The sequence below is a fragment of the Bubalus bubalis genome, chromosome 3 (genome assembly GCF_019923935.1).
Source record: "Bubalus bubalis isolate 160015118507 breed Murrah chromosome 3, NDDB_SH_1, whole genome shotgun sequence".
Taxonomy (NCBI): Eukaryota; Metazoa; Chordata; class Mammalia; order Artiodactyla; family Bovidae; genus Bubalus; species Bubalus bubalis.
Genome location: NC_059159.1, coordinates 134,489,731 through 134,514,241, shown reverse-complemented (window position 1 = coordinate 134,514,241; position 24,511 = coordinate 134,489,731). Strand labels below are relative to the sequence as shown.

At 39.2% G+C, this 24,511-nt stretch overlaps 1 protein-coding gene across 3 annotated transcripts in view; it reads right to left on the bottom strand.

Moving 5' to 3' along the window:
• Nucleotides 1-1,756: 1,756 nt before the first annotated feature.
• CDCA2 (cell division cycle associated 2) overlaps nucleotides 1,757-24,511 on the bottom strand; it is a 44,247-nt gene continuing 21,492 nt past the window's right edge. For all 3 annotated transcript variants that reach the window (XM_044940176.2, XM_006057340.4, XM_006057339.4), the window contains exons 10-15: nucleotides 24,254-24,471; nucleotides 18,883-18,961; nucleotides 17,391-17,479; nucleotides 16,406-16,543; nucleotides 5,761-5,935; nucleotides 1,757-3,123 (exon numbers count right to left, since the gene is read on the bottom strand). In XM_044940176.2, coding sequence (XP_044796111.2) covers nucleotides 1,907-3,123; nucleotides 5,761-5,935; nucleotides 16,406-16,543; nucleotides 17,391-17,479; nucleotides 18,883-18,961; nucleotides 24,254-24,471 — 1,916 coding nt within the window. In that variant the 3' untranslated portion in view covers nucleotides 1,757-1,906. The remainder of the gene's footprint in view (nucleotides 3,124-5,760; nucleotides 5,936-16,405; nucleotides 16,544-17,390; nucleotides 17,480-18,882; nucleotides 18,962-24,253; nucleotides 24,472-24,511) is intronic.

Here is a 24,511-nt window from a genome sequence, read left to right as displayed (position 1 = left end):
GAGTGAAATATTTTAAACTAGTAAAGTGTTAATCTGTTTAACTGCAGATGCTAGGAAAAGAGAACAATTTTACATTTGAAAAACCAAGGCAAAAAAATTCACAATAAAAAAAAAAAATATGGACCAAAATATGTCTTAATCCTTGTTAGTACTTTTTTGGGAATAAAACAAAGCATGTCAAATTCTAAAAATTCAAGTACAATTGAGATCATATAAAGTAAAAAAGGTAGAAAATAACAGTAATTTTAGCTTCTATGTTGAATAAACAGCAAAAAGTTTTTTAAAACCCTCTAACATTGTATGTTTCTGAAAGTTTTTTTCCCCTTTTCTTTTTAAATGACCCAAACCAAAAAGTTTCCTTTTTTTTTTTCTTTTGGTTTTTTCCAGTGGTAGAGATATGTCAACCAAACCGAACTATAAATGTGGTGGGGGGTGGGGAAAAGAAGTCCATAAATAATTTACCTGTAAAGATAAAAGAATTTCTGAAACAATCCACCCTTTAGCAGGAGAAATTGGGGATCACTTCGAGTGTTAATGTAAAATACATTAGTCTTTAGCAGCGGGAGTCCCAGACCTATTGGTGCCAAGGAGGTAACAAATAGTCTCTATCTGAGGAGGGGGAAATGGGCGCCCAGCAGGAGCTTTCTTCCCTGTTGTGTTATTTATAGAGAGCCCTATTTGTTAACATGTTTCTGTGATCACTGGGAGAGGGAGAGCTTAATGATTTAAAGGATTTCAAAAACAATTGTTTAATGATACAATGATTTATGCACATTCACAAATTCTAGATATATAGCAATTTAGATTTTCAAACTGCTGTCGCCAAGTGACAGAATGTATCGCTGGAACTTAGCTGGAAAAAACAAGTGCTAGTACTTGGTATTGTGAAATAAAAAGTTAGCAAGGCTGGAAAATGCCATGTTAAGAAAGAAACCAGCAGCCTACCACTAGGTTTCTAGTAAACCAATTTTCTAGGGGCCTTCAAGTGAGTTTCTTTCTGGATTTTTTTTTTAATGGAGAACCATAAATTAAATCCCAAATTACCTGTGACTAATTTGAATAACATGAGAGATGAGTCCTCCATCAGACTGTTTATATTTTCACCAAAAACCAATCTCCCAGTTCCTATCTGACAAAACATACAAGAATCTTGTTTGAAGGTTAAAATGCTTTCACATTAGTTATTTCTAAATTATAGATTCATTTCATAGTGATAGATTTGCAATATTCTTATTGAAAGAGTTTTTCAAAATCCCATGTTTAAGATTTGCTTTTAATCTAACTGCTAAAAGTTTTATTTGAGATGAAGTAAATGATTAAAGCTTCTCTTAACTTTAAACCAAAACAAGTTTTATCATTTCCATCTTTCCTAGTTGTTTTTGGGGGCAATATTTCAAGACAAAATATACCCCACACCTCTGGCCGCTTTAAGTTTTCAACCTTATATAACCTTCAACTTTCAGAAAGTTACAGTCATCGCATTAATTTGTTAAAGAAAAAAAATCAAACCAAAACTCTTCTCATCCACATAAAACAAGTCAGTTCTTGTTTTATGTGGATGAGAAGATGCTTTTTCACAACAGAAACTCTAAAGCTTCAGTGGTAAATATGTGCCAACATGAAATAAAACTCAAGAGGTAAGTTGCTGGGTCTGAAACCAATCCTTTTTAACAGAATACCAACAAAACATTTCTCCTTTGAGGGGAGGATATATTTAGGTTTGAAGGATGAAGAAATTCACTTATTTCTCCTTAAATGTAGGTTCAACTCAAATGATTTTATTGGAAACTTTTAAAACATTGAGGTTGAACAAAGATGGGAACTGGATGAAAGAATCTTTCAGGCATGAACGGTGGGTTACCTTCTCTCTTGCCTAATTGCTCTGCTGGCAGTGTCAGTGACTGCTTTAGTTCTCTGATAGGTCTGATTCTCTCGAGGTCTCCTGGAGCGTGTTCTCTCCCTTCTGGCTGAGAAAGGATCTTCTTTTGCAGCCTCTTGACTGGGTGGTACTTTTAGGATTGGCAAGTGTAGAGGTACAGAAGCTTCTCCTCCTCCTCTTCCCAGGTAAACTGGCATCAGGAGCAGTGGTAAAGCCCTTACCATTCTCCTCACTTGATGTGAAGGGCAGCATGCAAGGATCCTGCCTGGAGGACATAGGCTCGAAGCCTCTGCTGTCAAGAGTACCTACTGTTCTCCTCTTGGTTCTCTGTGAAGCGCAGGAGGCAGGAGGCGGTGGAGGTGAAACCCACACGAGCCCTCCTTCGCTTTCCATACTTTTCTGCAGCCTCAAGCTGCGTCTTACTTTGGTTTCGCTCTTTGTTCTCTGAAGGCTTTGCTCAATGGAATCAGATAAATCTTCACACAGTTGGGAATTTTCTAAACTAATTTCTACCAAGCTGCTCATGCTGTAGGAAGGTTGGAGGTTGTTGGTTCTTTCCAAATGTAAACCAGGCCCATCAGAACCACCCACAGAGCGTCCTCTGTATTTTCTTTCTCTGTCACTCACACCACTGCAACTGGCTGCGGAGTTTCGTCCCAAATCCTCACCTTGACTTTTACTTACTTTTCTCTGGTCAGTTAAGACATCTTCTGAACAATCACATTCTTTTTGTGAATCGGGTATGAGATGCTCAGTCTGTAGTTTGTCTTCTGGAATGACTGAGAAGCCACTCTGTTTTTCACATTTGATGCTCATATCTTCTGAGATTTTAACTATTTGAAAGAGGTTTTCCACATTTTGACCAGCAGCAGAAACTTCTTGGGACTGCAGGGGAAAATTGGGTTTTGGATTATCTGATACAATGGGTGTTACAGTCACTAAAGTACAAGAAATACAGCTGTTTTCACACTCAGTCCCGGTTTTTAGTTCGTTTTCACTTTCCAACGTAATTGCTTTTGGGATATTTTCATTTTCATCCATTTCTATAGAGTTTATATTTGCATCTTGCTCAAAAGTAGCATTACTAAAAGATGAGGAACTTTTCATGTCAGAGCTGCAGGATTCAGATGCATCGTCTTTATTAAAGCCTTGAATTACCTGCCAATCTTCTGGGTCCTGAGACAAAATATTTTCTCTCTTCAGAAGCATCATTTCTTCATATTTACCATTTGAGTTGAAATCATCTAAGGGTATGTAAATAAGGTTAAATTGAATTAAAAAGCAACAATGGAAATAAACTTTCACAAATCAAAACAGGTGCCAAATTGTATCTGTCTGCATTTCAAGCTTTCAAAAAGTCACAAGACCTACAAATACCACCCTGTGCTTGCTCACCGCCCACCCCCCATCTGTCAGCAGTCTGTCTTGCTCAGTTCTTCCTCAACCTACAGGTTAAGAAAATATGTACTTAATGCATGAATTAATAAAACACACAACCCGAGACCAGGGAAATGAGAACCGTATCTGAAATGGCTTCCTCTATTCTAATGTGCTTCGCATCCTACAAGGTCAGTTAGCGTGAGGCAGACACATTTTCCATTTCCCAGAAAATGAATTACTGAAAACGGGCAACACTGTGCTTTGGAAACTTTTCTATCTGTGTTCCCCCTTGAAATAGAAAAGAGAAAATCTGGAATTCTGGGGGCATTTGAGGACTTCGTTAAAAGGATACTTCTGAAGACACTCAGGTCGTATGCCCTGTGTTAAAAAATTAACATGAACTGCACCATACCCTCAAATACAGCCCTGTTGGTTTCCATTCTCTAGAAATCCCCCCCATTCCATTTCCATCTCTGACTATAATTCACCCTCCAAGAAGACATGTCATCTGGAGCCTGCCGTGTGTTTCTGGCACCTGGTGTTACATCACAGGTGAAAAATACATCATCAAGGTTTTCAGGTCGCATAATACAGCCTAAGTGAATCCAGGCTTTGTGAGCTCTCAAGCTCAGTACCATGAGAAGTCATCTCTCTGGTTATTGCAGATAATAAAGTTTTTAATTGGTCAGTCAAATGTGTATAAAAAATGTTTCAAACAAAATTGAAACTGAAAGATAAAAACATAAGCTGAGCCCCACACCTACAAAACAACCTGTCAGTTTGAAAAGGTATTTATACAACCCTGACTTGGGTACTTACAATCATGTCACAGAAAGCTAGAGATAACAGAGGACAGAAGCCCCTTGGTGCCAACCAACCCATATGTCAATTGGGCTCTTTAAATAACTTTAAAACATTGATATTTGTGTATTTTTCATGAGATTAACATACTAGAAAAGGAAGGCAGGGGAGAAGGATGGAGGGAAGAAGAGAGACAGAGGGATGGAGATGGCTTCAGACCCTCAGAGCAGATGAAACCTACAGATCAAAAAAAAGCTTCAGGTATTTTTGAAAAGAAATTCTCTAATAGGATGCATGATGGAAGATATGCACTAACAGTCACTGTTCAAATGCCTTTAGAAAAAACCCTATGAGGAACTGGGGATATAATGAAAATAGGTCTTAGTTTTCAGTCTCATGGGAACGAAAACTTGCAGGGGAAGATGGTGGACAGATCATTATAAACCAGGTGGTAAAGGTATAATGTGAACAAAGAGTTTTCCTGGGAACACAGCCAGCCTGGCTAAGTCCTAAAGGCTAAGCAGCACTGTGCTCAGTTGCTAAGTGTGTCTGACTCTTTGTGGCCCTGTGGACTGTAGCCTGCCAGGCTCCTCTGTCCATGGAATTATCCAGGCAAGAATACTGGAGTGGGTTGCCATTTCCTCCTTCAGGGGATCTTCCCGACCCAGGGACTGAACCCATATCTCCTGTGTCTCCATCCCATTGTCCCCTGCATTAGGAGGCGGATTCTTTACCCCTAGTGCTACCTGGGAAGCAGACACCAAGAGTCCATAATGACATGTACCATATTCACCCCTGACTCTATGATAGATCCTTTATAGTATGTTGCAAATGGAATGTAGGCTATAAATATTTGATGAGTGACAAAGGAAGCTATTTTAAAACTGGTTCCATACAAAATTCATGCACCAAATGAACTCATTTTCAATTTTCAGGATGATTTAGTCGATTGAAACTCAAGCATTAACCAACCAGATGTAACTCCAATCCAATTTTTATCAGGGTATCAACAGACTTAATCTTCCTTTTCAACAAAATTTTCCAAGTAATCAAGTTTGATTTATAAATCTTTCCAGAAGATGTTTAGCAGTGCCAACTCTACTGAAGTTTTTTCAGGGCAATTTTTTTGTTTGTTTGTTTTAATTTTATTTTTAATTCATAGAAGATACACCTATTACTGAGCCAGTTGACTTTCAGCAATGGAATATACCACCACTCAGAAGTCATTTTGCTTTACCAAAATGCTTTAAAAAGCAAAGACAGGGTAAAAGGAAATTCTTTCCCCTAAAATTACATGCAATCTACTGTGTCTGAGTTTCTCTGGGGAGAGGGGGTGTCCAGCAGATTCTGAAAAGGGTCTAGGTGACCTGAAAGTTAAAGAACTACTGCTTTAAAAAACAACAACAACAACAACAACAACAACAACAAAAACACGCTTTTTTGGCCACACCTTGTAGCATGTGGGATCTTAGTTCCCCGACCAGGGACCAAACTCACACCCCCTGCATTGGAAGCCTGGAGTCTCGGCCGCTGAACCACCAGGGAAGTTGCCCATTGCTTCTTAACATTCTTGTGGGAATAGGAGGGAAAGTTGCTGTTTTAAATTTATGTATTCTTGACACAATGAAGAGAAAAGGGGAAAAAAAGAGAGTGAAATGGCAACAGAGAGGAGAAGAGATACAATGGTGACAAAGCGCTACCTGGGTACATTCTCCGGACGAGGCTCCCAACCAATGGCGTCTCAGAGACCTCTGGCAACTCAGGGATAGGGCTCAGGAGCGGCTTCTTAGAGGCAATGTCTCTTTCTCCATATAGAGACTTCTGGACACCTTTTCTCTTTCCCTTTCCTTTCTTCTTTTTGCAACCTTTTAAAACCTGAGAAAATGTATTAGAACGCCGTCACTGAGAAGGATGGAGCACCACGTACCCTTCTGATCCTCAAATTAAATTTTTACAGAAAAACTTAAGACTAGTTATTCCATTTAAAACTTGAGAAACTGGAGTCAGGGTGAAGGGGCTAGGTAGTTTACAGGTGTCAACTAAAATAAAAAGCTGAACTCAATTTATGAATTGTAGACTCACGGTCTGTATTTCCACAAAGCATGTGCTGAAATAAGCTCTGGATAAGTGCAAAACAGGTGAGGTGCTGTAGAACTGGACAGACAGACTGAAGACAAGAGGAACTGTAACTAGGATGTGGTTAGGATGACTCAGGAGTAACCTAGAATGAGTTCTCTATTGGAAATTATGGGAAACCGTTTTCTGTTCTGAGATGTGGATGAAGAAACAACAGGTGTGTACATAAAATTTGAAGATAACACAAAGCTGCTTCAAACAAGAGATGATCTAATCAAGATTAAAATGATCAGGTCAAAATAAGATGGAATTCAATAAGCATAAGCAGAAGATGAGGGAAAAAAGGTTTGGTAATAACTGATGGAAAACATGTGGGTTTCTATAAAAATTAAAACTGCTTTAATACTATCTGGAATGCAGTGTTCAATTCTGACTACCTATCAGTAACTGAGCACTAATGCTCTATTGTTTAAAAAAGTTTCATATGGATATTCCAGCAATGCCACTTCTAGGCATATAGCTCATAAAAATATAAAAACAATAAATAAATAAGTTTCACATGGAGAAGACTTGAGGGGAACCCAAATACTATATTGAAATAATACAGTATTATTAGATAGGTTGTTATGAGCAAAAATAATGAAATATATTCAATGTGATAATACTGGAAAGAACCAGATTTTAGGTCAACATAAGGAATACATTGCTAACAGTTAGAGCTTCTGGAAAATGGCATCCATTCAAGTATTTATGGAGAAACTGCTTTGTGCAGGTAATAATTTGCTAGGTATGAAATGTAAAAACAAGTCTTTAGGGAACTCTTGGTTTAATGGCAAGTAATTGTAATACATACATACAGACCAGGACAGACTCTACATAGATTGAGAAGACGGAGACCTGGCCTACAGGAGGTTTTCAAGACAGGGTCCACAGGAAATGGAATGTCTAAGCCAAATTTTAAACAAGTGAGAATTGTTTCGGTTGATGATAGGAGTGCAAAGAAAGGCTTTTCAAGCGAATGCAGAGGGAACAGATCTAAGCGAGGCAGCATAGAGCAGAGGAGGAGCTGTTCATGGTCCACTGACCCACAAAGAAGCAGCAGAAGAGGCCAACAAAGCCAGCAAGGTTCTTCAATGCAATGAATATACCCCAAAAGCAATGAGGGTTCACCACATGGTGTCTTAGAGAGTGGAAACATCTGAGTCTGCATTTGAGAGAGAGTACTTGGGTAACAGCACAGAAGCGAATGGTGTGGAAGAGTGGAAGACATTTAAGAGTACAGAAATGGCATGGAACTTTAAGTTCCTTGAGATTTCTATAGATGTCCTGTAAAAACAAAACAAGAAAAAAACATTCCATGAAAAAATAATTTTAGAACTGTAAAAGATAAATGGTCCTCTTGGTGATTTATAGTATACACTCAACACTAAATTCTCTGAGAAGTACTCAGTATAAATAACCTCTATATACATTGGAAAAATGCTGGCTTAAATATTTTTCCACGAAACATTTTTTTTTTTCAGGGAACATCTGTTGATTTCCAAGGAACAGTTGGGAAAATAATAGTTTGGTCAACGGAAATGGAAACCAAGAGAAAAATCTTTACTTGGGTTCCATAGCTAAGTTGCAAGAGAGAAATATTTGGCTTTGTGCCAGTTGTCTTCAGTTCAAATCCCGACTCTGACACTCCACTCATTGCTTTGTAATCTTAGGCAAGTTACCTCACCTCTCTGTACCTTAGTCTTCTCATCTGCAAAATGGGAACCACAAAAGCACATACCACAGAAAGCTGTGGTGAGCATTATATCAATATATGTGAAATGGTTAAAGTATGGCTTGATTCATAGGAAAGGCTATGTGTCAGTTATTCTTTTTCTTCTTACTACTTTGAATACTGATAGGGGAGGAAGTATTTATAACATTAAATTATGCTCTTAGTGTTACTGTGTGACCTCAGCCCTACTACGTTGGTTAGTATACTATGATCAATGTCATCAGGACAGTTTCTGATTCATGGCTCAAGTAAACCCCTTTTAAACAGGATTCTGGAAATCTTTGTTTATATAAACTGTTTCCAACAGTGCCTGGATCTTAGTGGCTTCTCAAGAAACATAAATGAACTAATGAATGAATGAGAAAGGAAAAGTACAGTTAAACATAAAATTTGCCAAACATGAGGAAAGACTAGTATTGTTTTTTCACAGTCATGGACCAAGAGAAGGACACCACCCAAAAAGAAAAAAGTAAAGATGAACTAATACACAACATTGTAAAACTACTACACTCCAATAAAAATCAATTAAAAAAAAAAAATGAAAGCCTGTGGTCTGTCACGAAAACATATCTAGCAATGCTTATCTTACCCACAAGAAGGTTTTGTCTACAAAGGTTAGAATTTTATCAATACCTGAATTTACTCCAATACAAAAAGCCTTCTTTAGACTGTAACAAACAAGAGATGTGAGTGCATGTGTACTCAGTTGTGTCCAGCTCTTTGCGACCCCATGGACTGTAGCCTGCCAGGCTCCTCTGTCCATGGGATTTTCCAGGCAATAACACTGGAAAGGGTTGCCATTTCTTACTCCAGAGGATCTTCCCAACCCAGGGATCAAACCGCATCTCCTATATGTCTTGCATTGGCAGATTATTAACCATGGAGCCACCTGGGAAGCTAAGCAATTGGAATCCTCAGGAAGCCATGTGATGAGACTGGTTTAGGACTTGGAGACAAAGGACAACTCAAGATATTATGCTTAATGGGATTCTATTTACTCCCCAATCACCATTATTTCTTCTCACACAGGCAACGAGGTCATGCAACAGAAGTGCTTACTTCTTGTATTATTTGCACAATTAAATTGTTTTTAGAGTAACTTTAAAATTATTTTAAAATAATTCAGGTACAGAGCAACACATCAAACTGAACAGGAAAGCTCCCAGTGAAAAGCAAACATTTTTCTGTCCCTGCCATTTACTTATTTATTGGCTCATTTTTAGTTCCTGTAGCTGGCTCCATCTGTCTAAAAAAGGGGCTCGGATTGCTGTATTTTTAACATTTAATAACGTAAAGTTTCAAACACTCAAGAAGAAGAAAGAATAGGACCTTGAATCCCATGTTCCCAACAGCTAACTCTTCTAATTACTAACATAGAAATCATGATTCATTTATAACTCCCTTTGCTCAGATTATTTTAAAGCAAATCCCAGCCACGACATCATCTCATCTGAAAATCCTACAATATCTCTAAGAGATAAGGGATTCTTCCCCCCCGCCCCCACCCACACACACACAAACAAAAAAAAAGAAACATTCTATTATTTGGCATTGTATTTTATTGCTCATTTTTTTCGTCTTGTACAATGAACTTTTATTTATTTTTCCCAGCTTTGAGATGTAACAGATGTATAACATTATGTAGGTTTAAGGAATACACATAAGTATATATATTGTGAAATGATTACCTTTTTCTAAAATGACAAATACTAGTCAGCAATAAATGGAACTATTGATATACACAGATCTGGACAAATCTCCAGAGAATGATGCTGAGTGAAAAAGCCAGTCCCAAAAGGATACCTAAAATGTGAGTCCATGAACATAATGACAAAATGAAAGGAGTGGAGGACAGACTGGTCCTTAACCCTCCAAGACTGGCTGCTGGGGGGTTAAGGTGGGGGAGGCAGTGAGAAGAGGATAGAGCTACAAGCCTGAAGAGATCTCTGCAGCAATGGAAACGTCCTGCATCTTGACTGTATTTTGTTATCTTACCACTGTGATACTGTACAACTGTTTTGCAAAATGTCACCATGGACGGAGCTGGGCAAAGGGTAGCTGGGATCTTTCTAGTTTTTCTGATAACAGCATGCATCTTGAAAATGATCTCAAAATAAAAACTTAGGTGCAAAAAAACCCAGAGATAGCAGTTTTCCCTAATATTTCCTCTGAGTTCCACTTTCTCCAAGTGGCCCTTAATTGTCTTTTTACAACTGTTCAAATCAGGATTGAACAAGGTCTCCACACATGTCATTTGGTTGAGATGTGCTCTGTTCTATGGCTTATACCCCTGCCATTTATGTGATGAATGTCCTTGAGGCATATTATCCTGTAGTGGCCACCAAGCTCTGGATTTGGGTGACTGTACCCAAGTATGTCTTTATATTCGTCTATCTCCTGATACTTCCTATCAACCAGATATTAGATCCAGGCTTAATTAGATACAGCTTTGATCTTTTTAGGAAAACACATCTCAGGGAAGGTTGTAAATGCCCTCATTGCACCAGTAGGCCCACATTCTCCCCCTGCATGGCACTACAAATGACCAGTGGTCTCAGGTGCCTATGGCCTCTGGCTCCCCCATTAGCTTCTTCCTAACATTCAACAGCTTTTGTGAACAGATCTTTTTGATTAGTGACAACTATCCCAAGAGCTTTCCCTTATAAACTATTTGTTTACCTGAAACATAGCTCAAATTTTATCTTCTAGGTTTCCAAAATGAAAAAACCCAAAAATAAGAATTGATGTCCTAGACAGCTTCTAAGGTGAACTTTAAGTTTGGTGGTTCAGGTCAGTTCAGTCCAGTCACTCAGTCGTGTCCGACTCTTTGCGATCCCATGAATTGCAGCACGCCGGGCCTCCTTGTCCATCACCAACTCCTGGAGTTCACCCAAACTCATGTCCATCGAATCGGTGATGCCATCCAGCCATCTCATCCTCTGTCGTCCCCTTCTCTTCCTGCCCCCAAGCCGTCCCAGCATCAGAGTCTTTTCCAATGAGTCAACTCTTTCCATGAGGGGGCCAAAGTATTGGAGTTTCAGCTTTAGCATTAGTCCTTCCAAAGAACACCCAGGACTGATCTCCTTTAGAATGGACTGTTTGGATCTCCTTGCAGTCCAAGGGACTCTCAAGAGCCTTCTCCAACACCACAGTTCAAAAGCATCAATTCTTTGGCACTCAGCTTTCTTCACAGTCCAACTCTCACATCCATACATGACCACAGGAAAAACCATAGCCTTGACTAGACGGACCTTTGTTGGCAAAGTAATGTTTCTGCTTTTGAATATGCTATCTAGGTTGGCCATAGCTTTCCTTCCAAAAAGTAAGCGTCTTTTAATTTCATGGCTGCAATCAACATCTGCAGTGATTTTGGAGCTCCAAAAAATAAAGTCTGACACTGTTTCCACTGTTTTCCCATCTATTTCCCAGGAAGTGATGGGACCAGAGGCCATGATCTTAGTTTTCTGAATGTTGAATTTTAAGCCAACTTTTTCACTCTCCTCTTTCACTTTCATCAAGAGGCTTTGTAGTTCCTCTTCACTTTCTGCCATAAGGGTGGTGTCATCTGCATATCTGATGTTATTGATATTTCTCCCAGCAATCTTGATTCCAGCTTGTGCTTCTTCCAGTCCAGCGTTTCTCATGATGTACTCTGCATATAAGTTAAATAAGCAGGGTGACAATATACAGCCTTGATGTACTCCTTTTCCTATTTGGAACCAGTCTGTTGTTCCATGTCCAGTTCTAACTGTTGCTTCCTGACCTGCATACAGGTTTCTTAAGAGGCAGGTCAGGTGGTCTGGTATTCCCATCTCTTTCAGAATTTTCCAGAGTTTATTGTGATCCACACAGTCAAAGGCTTTGGCATAGTCAATGAAGCAGAAATAGATGTTTTTCTGGAACTCTCTTGCTTTTTCCATGATCCAGCGGATGTTGGCAATTTGATCTCTGGTTCCTCTGCCTTTTCTAAAGCCAGCCTGAACATCTGGCAGTTCACGGTTCACATATTGCTGAAGCCTGGCTTGGAGGATTTTGAGCATTATTTTACTAGCGTGTGAGATGAGTGCAATTGTGCGGTAGTTTGAGCATTCTTTGGCATCGCCTTTCTTTGGGATTGGAATGAAAACTGACCTTTTCCAGTCCTGTGGCCACTGCTGAGTCTTCCAAATTTGCTGGCATATTGAGTGCAGCACTTTCACAGCATCATCTTTCAGGATTTGAAATAGCTCAACTGGAATTCCATCACCTCCACTAGCTTTGTTCGTAGTGATGCTTTCTAAGACCCACTTGACTTCACATTCCAGGATGTCTGGCTCTAGGTGAGCAATCACACCATTGTGATTATCTTGGTAGTGAAGATCTTTTTTGTACAGTTCTTTTGTGTATTCTTGCCACCTCTTCTTAATATCTTCTGCTTCTGTTAGGTCCATACCATTTCTGTCCTTTATCGAGCCCATCTTTGCGTGAAATGTCCCCTTGGAGTCTCTAATTTTCTTGAAGAGATCTCTAGTCTTTCCCATTCTGTTGTTTTCCTCTATTTCTTTGCATTGATCACTGAAGAAGGCTTTCTTATCTCTCCTTTGTGGTTAGGTTTTCATTATGAGGAAATTAAGTGTTTTTTCCTATTTGATGTTTCTGTTTCAAACCACTGCAATCAATATGTCTGATAGCTACACTGTCCTACCTTTGGTCAGCAGAGGACCCTTCAAAATGATTGTGTGTCCTTTAATATGGCCCCAGAAGTTTCTTAGGCATCCTTGCATGCACACTGCTCCAGATCTGCGCTCATTTTCTGCATTTGCTGCTGTAAATATGAAAGTGGTCATTTCACTAAGGTAATATCGATCCCTTTCAGTTGAGATGGTAGACATGGCAATGTAGGTACAAAGGAGGCTCAGTGCTTCTACAATTTATGAACAGAAAGAGCTAGAGAATTGTTTTAAATGGTAAAAGCATGTGTTCATGATATTTTAAATTCAAATTTAGTCTAACAAGGTTTTGAATTTGATTTTAAAGTTTATCTTATTTCCAGTGAAGAGTCTGGATTCCTACTGTTCAGTTACTCAGTTGTGACTGACTCTTTGTGTCCCCATGAATTGCAGCACGCCAGGCCTCCCTGTCCTTCACCGTCTCCTTGAGCCTGCTCAGACTCATGTCCATTGAGTCAGTGATGCCATCCAATCATCTCATTCTCTGTCGTCTCCTTCTCCTCCTGCCTTCAATCTTTCCCAGCATCAGGGTCTCTTCCAATGACTCAGCTCTTGGCATCAGGTGGTCAAAGTATTGGAGCTTCAGCATCAGTCCTTCCAGTGAATATTCAGGACTGATTTCCTTTAGGATTGTCTGGTTTCATCTCCTCGCAGTCCAAGGGACTCCAACACCACAGTTCAAAAGCATCAATTCTTTGGCGCTCAGCCTTCTTTATGGTCCAACTCTCATATCCATACACGACTACTAGAAAAACCACAGCTTTGACTAGATGGACCTTTATTGGCAAAGTAATGTCTCTGCTTTTTAATATGCTGTCTAGGTTTGTCATAGCTTTTCTTCCAAGGAGCAAGCGTCTTAATTTCATGGCTGCAGTAACCATCTGCAGTGATTTTGGAGCAAATAAATAAAGTCTGTCACTGTTTCTATTGTTTCCTCATCTATTTGCTCTGGATTCTTAATGACAGTTAAAAAAAAAGACATGCATACACAAATCCCTTCTTATTTGCTTCATTGTAGAGTAAATTCTTCTATCGGTGAGTGTTACTGTTTAAGTTTTTCTGCAGTTATTTTTGTTCCTGGGGCAGCAGAGGATGAGATAGTTAGATAGCATCACCTGACTCAACGGACATGAATGTGAACAAACTCTGGGAGATAGTGAAGAACAGGGAAGCCTGGCAAGGCGCAGTCCATGGGGTTGCAAAGAGTCAGACATACTTGGCAACTGAACAACAAAATCAATGTACATCCCATTTGGAATTTTCACACTTCTGATCCTGAAAAAAATTGATGAGGTCAAGCCACTGACTTGATATACAGTTACATCAATTTGTTTCATTTTGTTTAACAACTTTAAAAAATTGAACTATAATTGTTTCATAATCATGCAGAACATTTACAGTTCAAAGTTAAAAGGAAAAACCACATTCAGGGAAATCTAGCCTTTTCCTTTCTGTTCCTCCTCTGTCTCTTCTCCCTACAGGTAACCAGGTTTTATTAGTTTTTGATCTATTCTATGTTTTCTCATTATTGTTGTTAATCATATATACACACACACAATTTTTTTTAATGTTCCCTACTTTCTTAGATAAAAGGCAATATATTGGTTTGCCATATTAGCTGCCATAACAAAATACTGCAGACTGGGTGGCTTGTTGTTGTTAGGTCACTAAGTTGTGTCCGACTCTTTGCGACCCCATGGAATGTAGCCTGCTAGGCTCTCATAACTCCTGCACTGGCAGGTGGATTCTTTACCACTGAGCCACCCAGGAACATAAAAAATACACTTTTTCTTACACCCTACTGTTGGTTGAAATCGCACTTATTAAAGTTCCCTCTCTATTGTTTTTAAAACAATTTACTTTTGGCTGTGCTGGGTCTTTGTTGCTGCACGTGGGCTTTCTCTAGTTGCAGTGAGTGGAGGCTACTCTCTGGTTGCAATGAGTGGGCTTCTAACTGCGGTGGCTTCTCTTGTTACGGAGCATGGGTCTTGAGTCCTTGAGCTTCAGTAGTTGTGGTACATGGGCTTAGTTGCCCCCAGACATGTGGAATCTTACTGGATCAGGGATGGAACCTGTGTCCCCTGCCTGACAGGTGAAGTCTTAACCAATGGACCACTAGGGAATTCCATAACGTTTGCTTTCTATTTGCTCCAAAACTCCTACATTACAGACTTTTCTTTCGGATGGTACAGAATGAGCTTTTTTTCTTATATGGCACAACTTTCATTTGCTCAATCACAGGCCTTTTTCTTCTTCCCTTCAGAGACACCCCCCCCACCACCCCCACTCCCAGAGCACTCTTTTCTTGTTCAAATTTGGGTTGATTGCTCTTCCAGGCTGATTGAACAGCTATGATCAGAGATTTCTGTTCTCTGTCATTATTATTAGACCCGCTGTATCCTGAATTCTCAAGCTTACGTCCTCATTTTGCTAAAGTATCTCCTCCAGTAACATTAAAAAACTAAACTTCCAGAGTCTAAACGGATGAGTTTCGTTATGGAAATGTTGGTTTTTGAAGTGTTGGCAGGGTAGTTTAAGGAAAGATGCCTAGTAGGTAGCTGAACCTATACTTATAGACAGGAAACATATGAGTGTTATCAACTGTGTTACACATGAAACCACCCAGGAAATAAGCTGTTTCAAAGGTCAGAGAGTAAAATAGAACTCTGGGTAACATAAACATTTAGAAATGGGTGGAAGGACACAAACCTTTAATAGAGACCATACAGGAGAGATCTCAGTTTTGTCAAATGCTGCGGGGCCAGACAGTAGGAACAAGATCTCAAAGACACACTGGATTTTAGTCACTAGGTTACAACTTAGTAACCTAAATATTGGAAAAATAATGGAAGAATTATTAACATAATAACATCTGACACAGTGACTCTGCAGTGGACCGTGAGGCTCTCCAGCAGCAATGTCGGATGGGAGAGGGGACAATGGTGGCATTCAGAGGGGACAGATGGCATTCTGCTTCCAGGAAGGAAGCAGAATGAAAGGGATGAAGACCCGAGATTACAGACAAGTGTGTTGAAAACAGCTTACACGGCTTAGGATGAATGAGGAAACATAGGAAATGAAATCATAGGACTTCTGAAAGCCTAAGAGTAAATATAACACTAGAGGAGGTATGAGTAAGATAGCTTGAGAACGCTGGGTGGAGAGGAAGCTGGGGGTGGAGAGGAGGACATACAAAGGTCTTGGGTACCAACAAGCTGTGGATGTGACAGGGGAGGGGCCAGTCACTGAAGTGGGGAGCACCAGGACCTGGGTTAAAGTGCTAGATCTGCCTTCCACAAAGAAACAGTGATGTCATGAGCCGACATAGGCCTCCAGGCGTGGAGGAAGACAGAGCTAATTTCTGAATTCTTGCTTCAATACGGAAGGTCATCCATCAACCTACTGGCAGCAGCCAAGTCAAACAAGTGACAGATGGCACACTCATCCCTGAGAAATCCTCTCAGAGGATTCCCATAAGACGGTATAGTGAGACTAGACCAGATTCAAAGGTAAGAATCAATTCCACATTCGCGTTGGTGATTCCCAGCACTGGGTGTACACAACCCAACCCAATGAAGACAATGCAAAAATGGCTTTTGGGTAATGCACAATTGTATATAATAAGAGTATATAATATCTATGGCCCCTTCTATTCTATGATAACTTGATTTTTAATACTCTTGGTCCCATGTTAACTAGAAAAAAAATTTGTTTTCGTGTTTTCCTAACCACACCACAAACAAATGTACTGTCTACTCTTCGTTACATCTTTAAACACACACTCACCCGATTCTTTCGTGGAAGGACTTTGTCTGCATGCTTGCTTTCTTGAGACTTCCTCCTATTAGTTTTCTTTTCTTTACAAGGCTGAGCTTCTGCATTGAGTAAGTTGCAAACACTCTCTTGTGAAAAACTGATCAACTTCTAGAAAGAAAATTGAAAGCAGGGCTACTGTAAAACACAGGCAGTTACATTTTCATTTCATGTCTTTTCCCTCCCCTGTGGATTCTACCACTTTACATCCCATTTCTGCAGAAGTTAATATAGCAATATTAATAGTATTAACATGCAGAAGTTAATACAACATGGTAAATCAACTAGATAGAGTTCAATAAAATTTAAAAAAATAAAAAGAATCATTGTCTCAGGTACCTACTGAACACCTATAATTTAGTATTAGTACCTAACTACTGATGGGTTATGAGGGAGAAAAATAATGAACTGTTAGATTATCTAAGTTTGACTTCTGCGTTTATCATCCAAAAATATGAGCAAAAAATATTATTAGTATGCTATATGTTTATGCACTAGGATGCTGTAGACAAAAATCCAAATTCAACTAATTTAATAAAATCACAGAAGACATGCACTCAATGGGGGTTATGATCACATTGAAAACAGTGGAATGTAGTTTAGGAAAAGTTATGTCATTTTCTGATTGTTAATTACATGCTACTCTTCTCCGCCTAGCACTTTGATGCAATTTATAATAAAACCACGGAGATCCCAAAGAAACTTTCTAAACAGATGACCTTCCACATGAACACACACTCTGAAATCATCTTGTTTTAATGTATTTTTCTTCTCACAGAATTAAGATCACATCAGAAAAACAGCATCACCCTGGGTTTCATGGTAGGTAGGATAAGGTATTAGCTCTTAAAACATCAATTAAACCAAGATTTAACCAATAAGTCATTTGATCATGAAAACAGAAAAAAAAAAAAAAAAAAAGCTATTGCAAGATTTAGAAACAAACACAAGCGCTTACCCTTTTTCTGTTAGAGGTCCGCGTTGCTCTACCGACTCTTAAGGGGGCTATATTCTCGCGGTTACTTGAAGAGGCAGAGGCATCAGTGCCTAACGAGCAAGATACAGCAAAATTAGGGAAGCTCACAAAAACTTCTAGATCCGCTGCCTTGGAAACACTGGATACTCTTGAATACTAATTTTGCTTTTAGTATCCTATAGTCACTAAGTTCGGAGAAGGCAATGGCACCCCACTCCAGTACTCTTGCCTGGGAAATCCCATGGATAGAGGAGCCTGGTAGGCTACAGTCTATGGGATAGCTAAGAGTCAGACAAGACTGAGCGACTTCACTTTCACTTTTCACTTTGATGCATTGGAGAAGGAAACGGCAACCCACTCCAGTGTTCTTGCCTGGAGAATCCCAGGGATAGAGGAGCCTGGTGGGCTTCCATCTATGGGGTTGCACAGAGTCGGACACAACTGACGTGACTTAGCAGCAGCAGCAGCAGTCACTAAGTTGTATCGGCCTCTATGCGACCCCATGGACTGTAGCCCGCCAGGCTCCTCTGTCCATGGGATTTTCCCAGGCAAGAATGCAGGAGTGGGTAGCCATTTCCTTCTCCCTGGATCTTCCCAACCCAGGGTTTGAACCTGCATCTCCTGCATTGCAGGCAGATTCTTTACTGCTAAACCACTGGGGAAGCCTATATCTGAACATAAATGTTAATTACCATGAGAAATAAATTTTGAGATTCAAAAAAATTTTAAAACATTAAAGTACTTTCATAAAGTTCAAAAAATTGAAATGTGATCACTTTTGATGGCATAAAGAGAAAGCAGTAAAGCACGTCAAAGAGTATAAGCTCTGGAAGATGATAGACTATGATTCCAACTTAGTTCTATTAGTAACTTAACATTCCACATATTGGATTCTGTGCTAATGAGATCAGTTTGTGTCCGAGAGACAAGAAGATATGTTGGTGATCCATTAAAGGATGTCCACTAGGGGAGAGACATGAATAATGGTTCCCACCCTACTCTGCCCATATTTGCCGGCCAAGTCCTGGTTTGTCAGAAAAGCACAGAGAGATCTTTGTTGCCTTGTCATGATCATAAAAAAAGCCAGAGACCTTGGAATATATGTGTGCACAAAATGCCATGTTGATGAACAGTTTTGTATATTTAAAAACGATGCTTACAATCCTTATCTTTTCAATTGTGCAACCTGATAAGGAGTTTACTGTGAATCCTTAAGAGTGGAGAGAGCAACTCCTCTGCTTGCAGTGACATGAAAATGAGGCTACCCAATGAAGGAAGTTAAGTGTGGGTGATCATAAAGTATGCGACTTGGAATGGAATGAGATGGATATGAGATTTCTTATAAGCTTTTCTATACTATTTGGGTTTTTTAAAAAATCAACTATGATCATAATAAAAATAAAAATTTAAAATTAAGGAGATCTTCATATATACATACATTTAATAATATTTATGATTATTTAAAAGTTACTACCTGAAAGAGTCTCAGCAATTGAAGACATATTAAGAGAACTCAAAATGGCAAACGAAACCTGAAGAGGCTCTATGTTTTCCTAAACAAACAAAAGGGTAGAAATTAGATATCTTTAAATTCAGTGGACATATAAAAAATGTGCCCCAAAGAAAATAAGATATATCTTTGTAGAACAAATTGTAATAAGCATAAAGATAGGAAATCAATAAGGGATTAACTAAATTACAAAAAGCAAAATATGATACTGAATATAAATATAATTGTTTTATAATATTTACAATCATCCTAAAGGAAACCACATTTACTAACTATAATCCACCAAAATAATAATAAAACTTTTAAGTGAAGTGTAGGCATTGATGATCCACCAATAAGTTACCTTTTGAATCATTTGAAGTCCCATATCCTAACCCCGATAAAGTAAGAAAATCTATTAACAAATACAACCTAACATTACAGTTAGCTTTCAGTTAACATTCAGGCAAGCTTCAAGGCAAATATAAATGCAAATGTCAAATCTTTTCTTTTACACAGCCAGTATAATGGTAGCTGTTAATTTTTCATAGATAAAATCTGTCAGGTTAAATAAATTCCTTTATCACCTGTATGCTCAGAATTTTTTATCAGAAATCAATGCTGGATTTTGTCAAATGCTTTTTCTCCACCTACTAAGAAGCCCATATCATTTTTCTATTTTATTCTGTTAATATGGTGAATTCCATAGACTGTTTTTCAAATATTAAACCAACTTTGCCTTTTGGGGATAAAAATCTCACTTATTCATAATTTATTCCCTTTTGCATATTAATATGTTTATGAGGATACTGCACTGTAAGTTTTCTTTTCTTATAATGTCTGATTATGGTATCAGGTTAAAGCTGACAGTGATGAATTGGGAAGCATGCTCAACTCAACTGGAAATCAGTCCTGAATATTCATTGGAAGGACTGATGCTGAAGCTCCAATACTTTGGCCACCCAATGCGAAGAACAGACTCATTGGAACAGACCCTGATGCTGGGAAAGACTGAAGGCAGGAGAAGAAGGGGCCGACAGAGGATGAGATGGTTGGATGGCATCACTGACTCGATGGACATGAGTTTGAGCAAACTCCGGGAGATGGTGACGAACAGGGAGGCCTGGCGTGCTGCAGTCCATGGGGTCACAAAGAGTCAGACATGACTGAGCGACTGAACTGACTGACTGGGGCAAAATTAGTATTGCACCTTCCTTAAATGATAGAATTCATTAGTAAAGTCATTTGGACATGCAATTTTCTTTGCGGGAATGTTTTACTTACAGTTTAATTTCTCTAGTTGATACAGAGCTAATGACACCACTTATTTCTTCTTGAGTGAAATTAACAGTTTGTGACTTTTAAGGAATGTAGCTTAAGTTCTTGAATTTACTGGCATAATATAAAGTTGTTCATAATATTCTTTTATTATCCTTTCAATTTATCGATTATTAGGAAATTAGTTATGTCACCTCCCTTATTCCTTGTATTGGTAACGAGTATCCTCTCCTTTTTTCCTGAACAGTCAGATTAGAAGTTTACCATTATTTTCTGTAACATAATCTTTTGATTTCAATTATTTTTCCTCTATTGTTTTTCTGTTCTCTATTTCATTGATTTTCTGCACTTTAAAAAAATAATTTTATTTATTTTTGGCTGTGCCGGGTCTTTGTTGCTGCTCGCCCAGTTAACAGTGAGCGGGGGTCACTCTTCGTTGTGGTGCACAGGCTTCTCACTGCGGTGGCCTCCCCTCTTGAAAAGTGCAAGCTCCAGGGAGCTCAGGCCTCTGTAGCTGCATCTCCCAGGCTCTAGAGCTCAGGCTCAATAGTTGTGGTGCTTGGGCCCAGCTGCTCTGCGGCATGTGGGATTTTCCTGGACCAGGGATAGAATCTGTCTCCTGCATTGGCAGGTAGATTCTTTACCACTGAGCCACCAGGGAAGCCCTACACTTATTTTTATTACTTTCTTTCTTTCATCTTAGTTTGATTTTCTTTTTCTAGTTTCTTAAAGTGGAGCCTGAGATCATTAATTTCAGACCTCTCATTTTCAAATATAGCCTTTAATTTTTAAAAATTTCCCTAGGCATGGCTTTAGTTGTACCCCATGTATTTTTGTCATTTTACTGTGGTTTATATCTTTTAACTTATTCCACTTTTGTTTATAGCCTAAGAACCTCTCCCTACCTTGATACCATGCTAATTTGGTTGCATATAAACAAAAAATTGTTCTTACTCTTGCTTTGAACAATTGTCCTTATGAAGACTAATTAAAAAGAAGGAGTCTATTATATCTGCCCAAATATTTAACATTTTTAGTGCTCTTCATTCCTGGGTAGATGCAGATTTTCATGCAGAACTATTTTTCCTTTGATTAAAGGGCTTCCTTTTTAATACTTCTAAGTCTAACCTGTTATGGTGGTAGGATTATTTCAACTTTCCTATGTCTGAAAAAGCCTCTATTTCACTTTTTGTTTTGAAAGATGGTCTCACTGGATAGAGAATTCTCAATGGACAGGTATTTTGTATTTATTTTTTTTTGCTCTAAGTACTTAAATACATCTTTAAAAGACGCTGCTATACTGACTTCTGGTTCCCATAGTTCCAGCTAGAAATCTGCAGCTGCCTCTCTTCTATTTTGTCTTATGTCAGGTGTCTGTTTCTCTCTGGCTCCTTTTAGGCCATTTATTGTTGATTTTGCCTTTTCATACTGTTCATGGGGTTCTCAAGGCAAGAATACTGAAGTGGTTCCCTTCTGATTTTAAGCTTTCTATATGTTACGTTTCCTGTGCTGGGAATTTGATGAACTTTAGAATCAATGGGCTTCTAATTCTAAAAAACCTGAACATTTTTCAGCCATTTGCTTTTCAAGTATGTTTTTTCTATTCCTTTCACTATCTCCTCACCTTTGGGAACCCTAATTACAAGCATATTATACCACCTGAAGTTGTCCCACATCATGAATTGTCTGCTTATTCTTGTTTAGTCTTTTTCTCTGTGTCACTGAGAATAATTTCTATTGCTACATCTTCAAAATCACTGATCTTTTCTCTTGCAGTCTCTAATATGCTATTAATCTCACCCAATACATTTTTTATTCCTGGAGATTTTAACGTATAGAATTTGATTTGGGTCTTTGTTTTATCTTTTGTGTTCTTAAGCTCAATCTTTTCTCACATTCTTGCATGCACAGGAAATATAGTTAAAATAACTCTTTGATTGTCTCTCCACAAATGTTACCATAGGTATCATGTCTGGGCCTATTCTTACTGATTGATTTGTCCACTCATTATGGCACTGTTCCCTACACAACTATTAATTTTTACTTGGATGCCAGACATTTTGAATTTAACGTTATTTGGTGCTAGATAGTTTTGTTTTCAGAGAAGGCAATGGCACCCCACTCCAGTACTCCTGCCTGGAAAATCCCATGGACAGAGGAGCCTGGTAGGCTGAAGTTGATGGAATCGCTGAGGGTCAGACATGACTGAGCGACTTCACTTTCACTTTTCACTTTCGTGCATTGGAGAAGGAAATGGCAACCCACTCCAGTGTTCTTTCCTGGAGAATCCCAGGGACGGGGGAGCCTGGTGGGCTGCCGTCTATGGGGTCACACAGAGTCGGACACGACTGAAGTGACTTAGCAGCAGCAGCAGCAGTTTTGTTTTGCTGGGAAGGATCAAACCATTTTATTGAGGGCCTTCAGAGGAGGGGTGAAGGGCTGGTGGACAATTACATCTGATGCCTGTAACCTGGCTCGTATCTCCACAGCTTCACAGTTGCTGAAAGTACTTCTTATATTCTTGGGTTTCATTATGCAATGCAGCTACATGAATACAAGTTGGCTGTTAGTTTAATTCTGCTCCATTTTATGAGTCAATACTCTGAGCATCTGACATCCTCTGAATTATAAGGTTTTGCTATGAGGGTTGGTGCAAACACAATTCCTGGCCTATGTGTATGCATGCTAAATCACTTCAGTCGTGTTCAACTCTTTGCGACCCTCTGGGCTGTAGCCCACCAGGCTCCTCTGTCCATGGAATTCTCTAGGCAAGAATAGTGGAGTGGGTTGCCATGCCCTCCCTCCACGGGGATCTTCCCGACAAAGGGATTGAACCCACGTCTCTTACATCTCTTGCACTGGCAGGTGCGTTCTTTGCCACAAGTACCACCTGGGAAGCCCTGTGTGAGCTCTAGGCATTTTCCTCTGCTCCATTTGAGCGGTTCCTCCCTGGCCTGGGGCAGTTTACTCACAAAGGTATGTAGACCAGCACTGACTCCAGAGAGACCCTTAGCAGATCTCCAGAGTTCTTTCTGTGCAAGTCTCTTCTCTGATATTTCACCTGGCGAACTCCAGCCTCCTTCACTTTCCCAGGCCCAAACTCCATCTTCTCAACTCAGGGAGACTTCCAGGCTCCGTCGAGGTAACGCCTCCCTGTGCTGCAGCCTGGAAATCCATCCCCGGCAGCAAGACGGGGCTCTCGTGAGGTTTACCTCCCCTGTAAACCCCCAGGGATTACTGTCTGTGCTTCCAGTAGCCAGCGTCTGTGAACCACTGTTTCTTATCTTTTTCTCTGGCTTTTGAGTTCTTTTTCATGGGAATATAAATTAGGTCCCTCTTACTCCATCTTGGCCAAAAGCAGAATATTCTTATTTCAAGGTATAATAGCGAGAGAGAATGAATAACAGTCCCAATGTAAAATGGGTAAGTAAAATTAATCGGTAATTCTAAGAAATTCAAATGGCCTACAAACATGTGAAAATGTTCAAACCTCACTAACAAAATTTTCAAGTCATCTTTTTCTCCTATTAAGCTATTAAAAAAAAAAGTACAGTTAATACTCAGGGTTTACAAAGATATAATAAAATAGGATTACTTATAGTACTGAGTTCAAACAAGTACATACTTTCTGAATGCTAATTTAGCACTATGTATCAAAAAATTCAAAAACTGTTCATATCCCTGAATCTAGTTATCCTACCTGTAGAAATTTAGAATAATTTATATTTATAATATATTGATCCTAAGATTGTTGTTCTTTCACATCTTAACACCTTTGAAATCTGAGCACATGGTATGTGTCAGTTTAACTTTCAGCATTTTTTCTCAAAGAACGGCACATCTTACAATAGGTAAGGTTCCAGGAAATATGCTATGTTCAAGGAGTCATGGAAGTTATTGTTTTTAATAGGAGAAAACTGGTAGTAATCTAGCTAGAAAATGCATTAACTTATATCATGACCCACCATTCATTTTGTGGGTCATTCATTCATGATTTCAAAGCATAATTACTGGTCATGCAAATAGGTGAGGTATGATGAAAACAGAAACAAGTCTGTTTCACACTTTCCATACTTACAAGATTCTCTTCCTTGTCATCAAAATTTGGTTGAGGTAACCGCTCAGGAACTGGAGACTGTTCAAATAGCGGGGGACTGAGGCTACCTAAATCCTTTTTACGGACAGGTGTTTGTCCTTTACGCAGTGGAGTGTTAGCTGGCAAAGATTCATCAAACACTTCAGGGCTTAGTTCCTCTCCGAAAGTAACTCTCTTCCTCTTCTTTGTATTTGGCAAGGCTGTGAAAGTGAAAGTGAAAGCCACTCAGTTGTGTCTGAC